This window comes from Chiloscyllium punctatum, chromosome 12 (genome assembly GCF_047496795.1).
Source record: "Chiloscyllium punctatum isolate Juve2018m chromosome 12, sChiPun1.3, whole genome shotgun sequence".
In the NCBI taxonomy this organism is placed as follows: Eukaryota; Metazoa; Chordata; class Chondrichthyes; order Orectolobiformes; family Hemiscylliidae; genus Chiloscyllium; species Chiloscyllium punctatum.
In genome coordinates, this window is record NC_092750.1 from 71,073,387 (window position 1) to 71,085,911 (window position 12,525).

At 42.5% G+C, this 12,525-nt stretch overlaps 1 protein-coding gene across 1 annotated transcript in view; it reads left to right on the top strand.

Annotated features, from left to right (window-relative positions):
- The window catches only part of rrp9 (ribosomal RNA processing 9, U3 small nucleolar RNA binding protein), a 36,076-nt gene that overhangs the window by 3,732 nt on the left and 19,819 nt on the right, over positions 1-12,525 (top strand). Inside the window, exons 2-9 of the mRNA XM_072582741.1 lie at positions 234-316; positions 2,908-3,011; positions 5,453-5,520; positions 6,171-6,212; positions 8,656-8,782; positions 8,955-9,079; positions 10,325-10,417; positions 12,172-12,272. Coding sequence (XP_072438842.1) covers positions 234-316; positions 2,908-3,011; positions 5,453-5,520; positions 6,171-6,212; positions 8,656-8,782; positions 8,955-9,079; positions 10,325-10,417; positions 12,172-12,272 — 743 coding nt within the window. The remainder of the gene's footprint in view (positions 1-233; positions 317-2,907; positions 3,012-5,452; positions 5,521-6,170; positions 6,213-8,655; positions 8,783-8,954; positions 9,080-10,324; positions 10,418-12,171; positions 12,273-12,525) is intronic.

Consider the following 12,525-nt stretch of genomic DNA (forward strand, 5'->3'; position numbering starts at 1 on the left):
GTCTTTGAGGTTGTGTTTTCTTTATTAATTCACAGGGTGAGGGCATCACTGGCTAAGCTACTATTTATTGACTGTCCCTAATTGTCCAGAGGACAGTTGAGAGTCAGCCACCTAGGTAGCGTCTTGAGATCCTGTACATTTACCTGAAAGAGAAGACAGACTGTCGTTCAGATGTGCTGTATGACAGGCAGCTGCTGCATTGTATGGGATTTTAATTTGCTCTGTCCTTCCAGGCTGAAGATGGTGATGAGAAAGTCCGCTACAAGCTTCCTGTGAGGATGAATGAAGAGATTTCCAGTGATTCTGAAACCGAAAGGTAATGTTCAGTTTCTAATACGATAATACATGTGTAAGGTAATGGCATACTTTCAATATATGGAGAATACCCATATCTTACTAGCCTAACTTGAAATCAGCCAGTCCCTTTTCAGAGACTGCCGTGGAGCAAGTTGACCTGAGTGTTAAGTTACAGGTTCAGAAACATTGATAGAGAATAAATAAACAGTCAGGAATCCTACTTCAGACCCAACAGGTAAGAACATAGCTCTAAGAAGTGCATTGGTTGAACCCAGAAGCGAGAAATAATAAATCAGTACATGAAGCATCATGGCTGAGGGACAGCTTAGTGTATAGCACAAGTGACAGTTCAATCTACGAGCACATGGAGGGTAAGGAATAAAATAAATGCACTACAGGTACAAATTCAAATTGGAGATTATGATACAGTAGCCATTACTGAGAATGGTCGGGTTTGGGAACTAATATATAATTTATATTATATATAAAACCTATCCCAGGTTATAAGGTTTGCAGGACAAACAGGGAAAATGGCAGAGTGCACTTTCAACAAAATTACTCCAATGGTGAGAGAGGATATAAGGAGAAACTCATTCAGTGGAGACCAAATGAATGAAACTGAGAAATAGTAAAGGATCTAAAGAAAGAAGGATCTGAAACCAATCTGTTTGGTTTCCCATCGGAGAAAACCGAGATTAACACCAGCCAGTTTACAGATACCAACACAAGCAGAGCTCAATTCCATACCGATGTCAGCTAAGCCTGTCCTTCATGTTATCTTGGAGCTGGTTACTATTGCATAGTCTTACGAGAGCTCCCTCTCACTCTCCCCATTCATCCTATAAAGTGAGCCAGAGATAGTGAATTTGTTTACATGAGTGTAACACTTCAGCCTCCCCTGGACAGAGTTTAGCATGTGCCCAACATGAAGGAAGTGTCGGTCAGTGAGAGTTTAAAATCAGCCATCTCAGCAGCTTGTAAACCCCACTGAACCACTACTGTAAACACAGCACAGAGGTTCAATCACTTCTGGGCTGTGTTATTTGTGAAAACTTGCTATTATGACCTATGTTCTAAGGTCCCCTGTAAAAGATAATCTAGGCTGAGGGCATCACCAACCAGTCTTGGTCACTCAGCCTGGGCAACTGAGAATCCTCACTTCAGGAAAGGCTTTATGAAAGAATGTAGCAGACAGAATAAGTAGAGGCAGCATAGTGTAATTATAAACTGAGTGAAGTAAAGAAAGTCTAAGGGCTGCCTTGACTTTTTGACGGTGCCAGGATGTACTGGAAAACTGTTTGTGCCGCACATGGGATCCAGAGCTTCAGAAATTAGAGTCCAAAAGCAGATTGTACTGAAGCTTTCTAAAACTCTGATTTATGTCCACTTCATCAAACATGGGAATGATGTGAAGGTCCTTGAGAAGCTGCAGAACATATTTACCAGAATTATTGCAGGAGTGAAGGATTCCACCTACAGGATTAGATTGGAGAAGCTGGGTCATAGTCATACAGCACAGCAACAAACCCTTCGGTGCAACCCGTCTATGCCGACAAAGTTTTCCAAACTAAACCAGTTCCATTTGCCTTTGTTTGGCGTACATCCTTTTAAACCTTTCCTATTCATGTCCCTGTCCAAATGTCTTTTAAATGTTGTGATTGTACCTACATCTACCACTTCCCCTGGCAATTCATTCCACTCAGCTTGGAGAAGAAGTGTTTGAGAGATGACCTGATTGAGGTGTACATAATTGTGACTAGTTTCAGTAATACCTTGCCTTATATCTGGTACAGGGACTGAGAGGCGAGGTCTAAATCATTGTGAAGCCAGCCGTAATGACCCAGAATATGCTGCCCATGAGAGCACAACCAATGGTTTTTTTTAAAAAATAGTTTGTGTGGGTATTTGAAGGAAATGGGATGGTACGATGGAGTGGGGCTGACTGGATCACTTTCTGCAGAGTCTACATTGGCTCAAAGAGCTGAATGGCAGAAATGACTACAGAAATCTATGCCGCCCTATCTGTGTTCATATCTGGTTTCTGGTGTCACTGTGTTCTTGTTAGACTGCCCAGGTTCCTGTTTTGAACTGAAGGGGTCTGGGTAAATCTCCCCATGCGGCCCCAGCCTGTACGGGACACGTTGGGTAATGGTTAGTCACTGGCTGATAGGTTTTGATAAGTCTGTCACTTGCTCCAGTGTTTGGTGTGTATGATTTAATGGGGAATAGAAATTTTGCCCTGAACCCTGTGGACTGGGGAGGAACAGTCTGTTAGTGCCCTTAAATAGGAGCTACCCTTGGGTCAGTCATAGGGATTAACCTGCTGAAAGACATTGCAATTACAAACAGGAACACTTCTGTCCATTGGTCAAATTAAATGCTGGCCCAACAAGCTGAAGTGCAGACTACTTCAATGCAGTGGATTGTAAAAGACAAAGTATAATTTAATTTGAATCCTCGTGCTTGCCCCAGTTTGCAGTCATTGTCGACTAATGGAGCTGTCTTCAATCCCCAGTCGAGTTCCTAGTGGTGGCAATAAATCTTGATGAAGAGTCTTGCAGGCTCTGCAACCACAACCTTATAAAGACAATCTTGACTCTCTTCTGACAGTGATAGACCCAATACAGATGCTGAAGTGTTGGAGATTGAGGAGACCGCACAAGAGAAGAAATTGCGACTTGCCAAACTCTACCTAGAGCAACTGCAGAAAGAAGGTAAGGATAACATGAGTGTTCTTGTGTATGAGATTGTCGTCTGATGCCTTTAACACAAGTTGTGAAAAGGCTGCAAGGTCTAACTAATATCAGAGATCTAATCTCCAGTTCGCCTGTGTTTTGCAGAGAGAGGTGATAGATGGAAATGGGAAATGTTGGCTTATTCTGAGTAGTCACAAAGTCTGCGGGATTCCTCAAGATTTATTCCCACCATTGGGAAAATGAGGGTATGACAACCCTTAGGGTAATCATTTAGATAAAGATACCCAGAGTGCAACACAGGACAGTATGTACAACAAATAAGGTCAAGGGTGGTAGAAAAGCAAATTTAGTAGGTCTTCCCTTGAATGCATGTAAATACGGATTACCGGGTATGAGGTTATAACCATAGCAGAGACATGGTTACAAGAAGATCAAAGATGGGAACTAAATATTCAGGAGATTGTGACTTTTCAAAAGGACGGGCAGGAGGGAAAGTGTGGACAGGTTGCATTGTTGTTATGAGAGACATTAGCAAGAAATGGTCTTTGATGGAATTCATGTGATTGGAGGTAAGAAATAAACAATTGAAGACGACACTCGGTAGTAATAGTCTAAAAGTTCTCGATACAGTAGCTATACAGGAGGACAGGGAGTAAATCTGAAAATAATGAGAGCATATAATAAAGGCAATACATAATCATGTAGATTGGGAAAGTCAGATTGCCAGAGGAAGAATTCATAGTGCATTTGGGATAATTTCCTAGGATAATATGTTGTGGAACCAATCAGAGATCAGGTTAGTTTGGATCTAATGATGTGTAATGAAGGTTTATTAAATGATCTTGGAGTAAAAGATCCCCCTAGAAAATAGTGACCATAACATGGTTGCATTTAGTGTTCAGTTTGAGGGGGAGGAACTTGTGTCAAAAACACCCGTGCTTAGCCTAAATAAAAATAATTACAAAGGGATGAGGGCAGAGCTTGCAGTGAAGACACTGGCATTCCAAAATTATTAAATAATCAGGGACAGCAGCAAATAAATACAATCTCTATCCACTAGGAAAAAATGTGCGAGGGAAAGTAAAGATATGCCTAAACCTCGGGCTAAAGACAGAGAGATTCTTACGGGTGGAATTTTAGGAAGGCATCCTGTAATTAGTGGAGTGCCACAGGGATCAGTGCGGGGGCCACAATTATTTACAATATCTCTTAATGACTTGGCTGAGGAAAGTGAATGCATAATCGCCAGATTTATAGATGACACAAAAGTGGAAGGCAAGTGGTGAGGATGACAGAGTCTGCAGAGTGATTATAGACAGGGTAAGTGAGTGGGCAAAAACTTTGAGGATGGAATATACTGTGGAAATGGGAGAGGTTTTGCATTTTGGCAAAAAGAATAGAAGAGCTGAACATGAAATTGTGAAAGATGGCAGAATGCTAAGCACGGAAAGATTTGGGAACCTCATGCGTAAATCATAAAACTAAGCGAATAGTTGGAAAGGCAGTTGGAATGTTGGCCTTAATTTCAAAGGGAATGTAATGTAAGATAAGGAAGGCGTGCCAAAGTTTCAGTTATAGGACTAACTAATCCACAGCTGGAATACTGGAACACATTTTGGTCCCCTTTTTCGAAGGAAAGATATTGTGGCATTAGAGGCAGTCCAAAGGAGGATCATTAGGCCACTCTTGGGTATGGACGAACAGTTTTGAGAAGGTTGGACCTGGGAGATCAGAAGAACAAGAGGTGACCTAAATGTACAAGGTCCTTGGAGGGTGCTGTGAGGTTTCCCTTTGTGAAAGAGGCTAGGAGCAGAGAGCATGATGTCCGAGTAAGGGCTCGCACAGCTAAGACTGAGTGAGTAGGAGTTTCTTCTGAGGATAGTGAATCTGTGGAAATCTTTACTACAGAGGTATGTTGCGGCTGGGTCACAAAGGCAGCCAGATTATCCGATTCATTGAATGGCAGAGCAGATTTGATGGGCTGAATGGCCTACATCTGCTCCTAGTTCTTATGGTCTTGGGAGGGAAACTAGGCAACCATTGTCAGTTCATTCTGGAGGGACTAAATACCAAAACCTCTTCCTCTGGCTCCTTTTTACTGTGCAGTTTTCAATCATGCTTTCCAGTGGACTATCACAACAGGCTTGGGCTTGCACAGAATATTTCACACTAGGTCCAATGTTTGGTTTGTACTAAGCTACCTGGGATTGTGGTAGTTAATATGTGCTGAGCAGATAAAGGAAATCTTGCCCTGGATCTTTCTTCAAGCAAACAAAAAGGATGCAAATTGTATCTGTGTAGCTGTCTCCTCTGAGGTTTTCTGTACAGTGTGTTGCACAGCACCTCGACAATACTTTAAACAGAATCTCACCCTCAGCAGCTGCTGGGTTATTGTTAGTTTGTCTTTGTACAGTCCTGTGATCAGTTCCCCCTATGTGCATTTTTTTTATTATTCACAGAGGAAGAGAAAGCAGATGAGGAGCAGTTTGAGAGAGACCTGTTTGGAGGCAGGTTGGAGGAGGAAGTGGTAAGGATGCAGTACTTCTAAAATGAAGAGAAAGAAATCAGCCTCCCCAGAGCAAATGGAGAAGCTGTGGTTCAGGATCGCTGGGTTTTCTATTTGGACAAGAGGAAGGTATCTGCCCCACCTTTGGCAGCTGTCTGTTTGAAACCTGAAGCTGACTGTTCAGACGGGAGCCTGTGTCTGCAGCACTACCTGCAGTATTAGGTTGGTTGGTGGTTCTTGATTTGAACCAGTGATGTGTTTCCCTTGGCCCCCATAATGACCAAGTTGGTATTTTGCTTTCAAGACGGACATGTACAGTGTGGTGCTACATTATCTGGTGACCATTGAAGACGTCAAACCAAACAAAAGCTCCAGAGAAGTACCTCACGTGACAGGGATGACCAGTATTTTTCCCCACGTTCCTTCAGGCCTCTTTTCATGAGGTGCCCATTCAGTGCCTCTTCAGGCTGATTTTCTTTCATTGTAGATCTTTTCCTGTTTGAAAACCGTACATTAATCCAGTCTTGAGTTAGAAGAGTCCCAGGGGTGGGAGACTCTGCAAATCATGGACTTCTTGAAGGTTATCAGCTGAGTTTATTATCGTGTAAAAGCAGGTCCTCTGCAGTGTTTCCTGTAATGCTGTGTTTGTAATAATTCTCGTCTCTTTGCAGCTCGAGCAGAAGGGCAAGCTTAAACGACTCCTGGCAAAGAATGTAAGTATAAGTTTAATACCATGCAGGAGGATTTCCTCCCATCTCTAGCCTGAGAGTAAAGCAGAGTACAGTGAAAGAAGTGAAATCCATTCTGTACTTCACATTCCCGTTAAGATTTTTTCTATCAGTTTTTTTTCATCAGTAAGTGTCCTGTTTCTACAAAGAAATCTGTTCCTTCCAAATTGAAAGCTGAATCTTCTACCCTTCCCTGCTGGATGAGTGTATCCCTGGCCTAACAGTGAACCATGATTGTGTTAAATTGCCTATTAGCGAAAGATATAGCTTACAATCTTGGGAGAGATAGCAGAGGACCAAACTCCTGTACTATGTTCCTGCTGCTGTCAACAATTTGAGCTTTCTTGGGCTACTTCCATTTGCCCCTGGATAGATGACTCCTGCTTCAATATCTCTGTTGTGTACTCCCCAGCTCAAACATGGGCCTTGAGCATTCTTGCCTCCTGACTCCAAACCAGAAGCACCCACGGTTTCTGAGAACTGTCTGCTAATGTTTCTAGCTGCTGTCCAGCTCCTGAAGCAATTTCCGGGCCAGCTGACTGTTAATTGTGAAGTCAGCTAGATAAAACCCACACCCACAGGTCATCCACCCCAACGCAAATATGCACACCCGAATTGTCAAAGGTAGAGATGTACTAATTTTCTTCAATTTTAAATCTTGCCACTTGTTTTGGGAGACCATATGAATAATTATTGAAATAGCCGTGACCAGCAAGATGCTCAAAAAGGGTAACCTGTTGTTTAGTTTCCTACACCGAATAGCTTGACTTTAAGAAATAAGCATGAGCTAGCCTTTTATTTACAATTATTTTAGATGTTTACCAGATCAGGTGTTTCTGTTTAAAGAAATTCAATTCTCAGACTAAAAGTTATTTTCCCCAAACAGATTGAACGTGAAATTACATACTCATAATATCAATTCTCAGTGCAACAGTTTTCAGTTTGGAAAGCATATGTACAGCACTAAACTGTTTCCTGCAGACTAAGTTTGCTGCCATCGGAATTATTTATAATTGAAATGCTACACAAGCAAATAGCTAAAGAAGATGCAGTTGGTTGTAATTGGTGGCTGCAATTTCTATGACTGGAATGTCTTAAATTTGTTTACCCAGTTGTTCCTGGCAATTCCTTTCTAGAAACCAGCCAAACAAAGTGTTAACTTTTACAATGGAACAATAACAGTTGTGTTTTTGTTAGTTTTCTACATCTCCCCTAGGCTGTTTCACCACATGACGATGAGGGGAATCACACTGCCATCTCCTGTTAACTTCTGAACAACAACTCAATCTGATTTTTGCCGAGAATCTTGCGTTTAGCAAAACCACAGCCTGTTTTAGAGTCTTACTATTTGAAGTACAGATTGTAATCTTCACAACTAGCAAAATAAAAATATCCATTTTCAATCACACTTGAGTAAAGGGATGCCTAACTACTGATTTCTCTTCACTGTTTGATTTCGATGGTACAAATGCTGATTCACTGGTGCACAGTTCTGGTCTGGTAACTAGGACAACCCTTGTTGCTAGGCGATGAGCTGCTTGTCATTCCCCTCACTATAGTCCATTGTTTGTGTAGGAAGAATTTGCTGCCCCTATGTCTCTGCATGGAAGGGAGTATATGCTGAGGGTGCTGAATGAGTTGCTAGTTGAACAAGCTGCTTTGTCCTGGGTGGTGTTGAGATTTGTGGGTGGTGTTGAAGCTGCAAAAATCAAGGAAATGGAGAGTATTCCATCACCTCCAAATGATGCAGAAAACAGCTGAGCTAAGCTATAGTGTGATGTTGGCATGCATTCACTGTCAAGGTATTAACAGTGATTCTTGTTGCCTGTGTGTTAGTCACTCACCTATTGAGTTACCAGAATTACTTTTTCACCTACCAGATGTAAGTCAGAAAAGTGTGAGAATTTTTGCCACTGCCCTCATGCACATACAAGAAACTTAATCCTGCCAATGACGCTTGGTTCCCCTGCCACCAGACTTCAGTACCCAGCAGCTCCATCCAAAAGTGCCTTCCATTTCTATTGCACTGAGTAATTTCTACAGTGTGTACTGCAGCAACTACCAGTTTTGCACCCCCTACTGTACAGGCAAAGAGCTGCAGTATAACCCCTCCAGTGTTCACTCTGTCCTGCCTTGGTTGTATATAGGTGAATAATATCCTACATCTCCTTGTCTAACAATATTGCAGAAGTGACTTCCCATATGTACTGAAATGAGTGGGCTGAAGACCTACCACAGAATGGTTACGGATGTCAACAGCGCCCATATTTTCAAAATAAATTTGCCAACCTTCTCTTGTCTGTGTTTCCACAGTATCACCAGTAGGGTGTAATTTCTTCCCAGTAACAGGATGTGTTTGTGTGCCACCCTGTTAATTCCTTAAGTTGTGTTTTACAAGTGCTGAAATCTCTTATTATTGTCTTTTCAGTATCTCCCACCCGATGAATCCGAGATCCGTCTACTACGGGGTCATCAGCTTCCAATCACATGTCTGGTTCTCTCCCCCGATGACAAGTACATATTCTCAGCTTCCAAAGATTGTTCCATCATAAAGTGTAAGTTTAAACCCCCGAGCACAGGCACTTTTCTTTCTCAGTAACTGACCTTAGTTACTAAGTGGAGCTGGTGGCTGTGATTTGGTGCTCAGTTTCTCTGTGATTTTGTAGCTGACTGCCTCTGGGTGTTCTCGGTTTAAAGGCAGTGCTTCTCTCTATCTCCCATTTCTAGGGGATGTTACCAGTGGGAAAAAGGTTCACACGATCCACAGAGGGCACAAGGGTGCTGAAGGTCAGCAAGTGGGCCACACAATGCACATCCTGTCCATGGCAATCTCCTCCGATAGCATGTACTTGGTGAGTGGCTCCTTGTGGGGAGGTGGTAACTTTGTGATCATGACAGTGGAGTAGTGAGGGCCAAACTTACAGCTCTAGGGAGCTGGTTTCAAATCCTGTGACGGCCCTGGTGGTTAAATTTAAATTCATTTAATTCATATGGTATCTCAGGCTAGTCTCAAAAAGGTGACACTGTCATCATCTGAAGAGAAACCTTATCTAGTTCACGTATGTACTTCAAGGAAGGAAGGAATTCTGTCATCCTCACCAAGTCTGGCCTACATGTGACTCCAGACCCACAGCAATGTGGTTGACCATTAACTGTCCGCTCAAACAGTCCAGGGGCAATTAGAGGCGGGCAATAAATTCCACCCTAGTGAGTGCTGGTCTCATGCCAAGAAGGAAAAAGACTATCTCTGCACTGTCACTGATTGGGCTTTATTAAAATGGTGTCAAGAGGAAAGGAAGGAATAATCTATAGTTCTGTAACACCTTGCATGGTTTCAGAGCATCGCAAAGCAATTCACAGGCTATTCATGCAAGAGTAATTGCTATTGTCATGTGGGAAACGTGCCGCTGATTTATTCTGAATAAGACACTAGAACCAGTGAATTGCAAGTGAGTCTGTTTTATAATTTGAGATTGGTTTGAGAAATAATAATTCTCCAGGGCATGATGGAGTATTCCTCTGCCCTTCTTTTGAAATAGGACCAAGTGATTTTTATATGCCACTTGAGGATAAAGAGGTTTCACATATTAAACCAAAGGTGGCAAAAACAGAGAGTAGTGCAGCATTCCCTCTGTAGTGCATTAGAGTGCTGCCTTGGGTCGTGTGCACAGGATAATGGAATTTCAACCCACGACTGGTTGCCATGGAGCTAACGATGACAACCACTGTCACCAGTATGATAATTACCGTTACTCATATCAGTCGTCCTCAATCCTTCCAAATAATACATTCAGCACCACGTTCTTCCCAACTAGGGTTGATCAAATGGGTTACCTCGTGTTAAACTGCTTTTTCCATGGACCTGAAATGTCATTTCCTGGACATCCCAATATCATGTTATATTCTGCCTGGTTGGTAACTTTCGTTGAGTTAGGCACACGTAACTTGTTACATTCCTGATGTAGCTTATTTAATATGAATGTGCCTAATCTCCCTGTTCTGTGTCTTATCAGATTTGAAGGCATTTAATACTAAAAGTGGCTGGTGGTATAAAGCTGGTGGGTGTTGTGCCAGGTCTAACTGTCTTTTCCCTGTAGGCTACAGGAGACCGAAACAAACTGATCTTAATCTGGAATGCTGCCTCATGTCAACATCTTTATACATTCAAAGGACATAAAGATGCCGTATCGGTGAGTAAGGACAGCTTGGGGCAGGTGGAATTGAGTGAATTTTTTTGATGTGGAAGAGATTGGACCTTTCAAGGTGTTGAGCGGGAGCATAGAATGACAGAATGCTGCTGATGCCATTCGGCTTTCTGAATGTGCTAGTCCAATTAGCCCCACCTCTCTGACTCTTCCATCTCGCCCTGTGTGAATGTTGCCGCTTCAGATGTTTCTATTGCTGTGTTTAATGAATGTCCTTTAGGGAAGGAAATCTCCTATCCTTATCTAATATGGTTTACGTGTGACTCCAGACTCGCCGCAAAGTGGTTGTATCTCAACTGCCTGCTGGCCAATTAGCAATGAGCAAATAAATTCTGGCCTGGCCAGTACCTACCACATTCCCTAAATGAATTTTTTTTAAAATCCTCATGTTTTATTTGGTTGTTTTGACAATATTTTCAATCTGTATCCTCTTGGTTAAGAACTCTTCTCTGACGGGACTCTGTTTCTCCCTTTTTCTGATTTTAAATGACTCTGTACCAGCTCTCACAACAACTCCAGTTTCTACAACCTTTCCTTGCAACAAAATACTTTTGTTCTTGGTACTGTTGTAGTAACTCTTTCTCTACTGTCTCCAAGGCCTTGACATTCTGAAAGTAAGATGCTTGTCATGTTCCAGCCAGTCGATTTGCAAGGTTCCACATTACTTCCTCACTTTTGCATCCTGCGCTCTGTTTATCAGAGGCTGCTACAGCCCAATTAAAATTGGACTGTTCACATTTTTCTCATCTCACACCCCATTAAAATGATTCACTTTACCAGCCATGTGTCCACCCACTTCTCCAATCTTACTCCATCGTCACTAATTGCACTTCCAAGTTTTTGCTCATCTGTAAATTTTGAAACAATACCCTCTCTGCCTGAATCCAAAAACAAGGAAATGTGACTCCAGGTTAAACCCTGGGTAATTATTGGAAGGGAGAAAACCTCCTGTATCCACTTTTATACCTGGGTTATCCTACCAATTCCGAATCAACTAACAGTTGGCTGCAGAAGGAAACATTTGGATTTCCTCACTCATTTTCAAATGAAGTTGGCAGCTGTTAAGACAGCAGCATCAGAGGGTGTGTTTGAAAATGGAGCTGGCTGCCGAGTTATTGCACAGGCTGGGGTATTGGTGCTAAACTTCACTATTGAAAACCTGCTGACGTACATGTTGAGTCTGGATGTGGTGTTTATTTGCCCCCTTGTGGCAGAGAGTGACATGACTGCAGGAACAGCACAGAAACACAACTTGGGCTGGGGATTGCTGGTATTTGTTTCACAGGGTTCTGATCATATTTGAGGCACTGGCAGTGACCCTTCACGTTCTTGTGATCATCAAGCATGCACATGGATCACTGCTGGATAAAGCAACTGAGACTGTCACCGTGAAAATCACTTTGTGAAGTTGCATCAGAGGAAGGTATCCTGTGACATTGCCCATTCTGCTGTCAATTGTGGGGGAAATGGGTTTTGGTGTAAATGTTTATAGCAGGGTGAGGGAAGTATCCATGATTACAAGTAGACAAAGCCTGAACCTATGAGCTCTTGTGGGAAATTGTTTTTGGTATGTAAATCTTTAAGAGGGGAGGAAGAGCGAGTGATTGAAAACTTTTTGTCCAAACCTTGACTTCTGTTTCCCAAGCTGAGCTCAGTGGGTTAAAGTTGCTCCCCACCTATAGCTCCTGGTGTTTTCAGCTCTTGCAAGGTGCCTCTCATCAGCTCTGTCCTTCCCTCAGGGCCTGTCCTTTCGGAAAGGCACCCATCAGTTATACAGTGCCTCACATGACCGCTCAGTCAAGGTCTGGAATGTCGACCAGAACGCCTACGTTGAAACTATGTGAGTATCGCAGCAGGAGTGTGGAGCAGGGTTGAATGTGCATGGTTTATACCCAGGTTGACCTTGTTTGATTCCAGCGTGCATTGACAGGTGAGACCTCAGTTCAGCCTGTTACTTTATTTGTTAGCAGTCCATGCAAACTTAATTAGACTCGACATAATAAGAGTCTCATCAGAACGTTTCAACAACAGTCATCTCTCTCACCAGAGGGAGCTACCTCAGTTTGCATGCATCTCCTGAAGTGACAACTGTA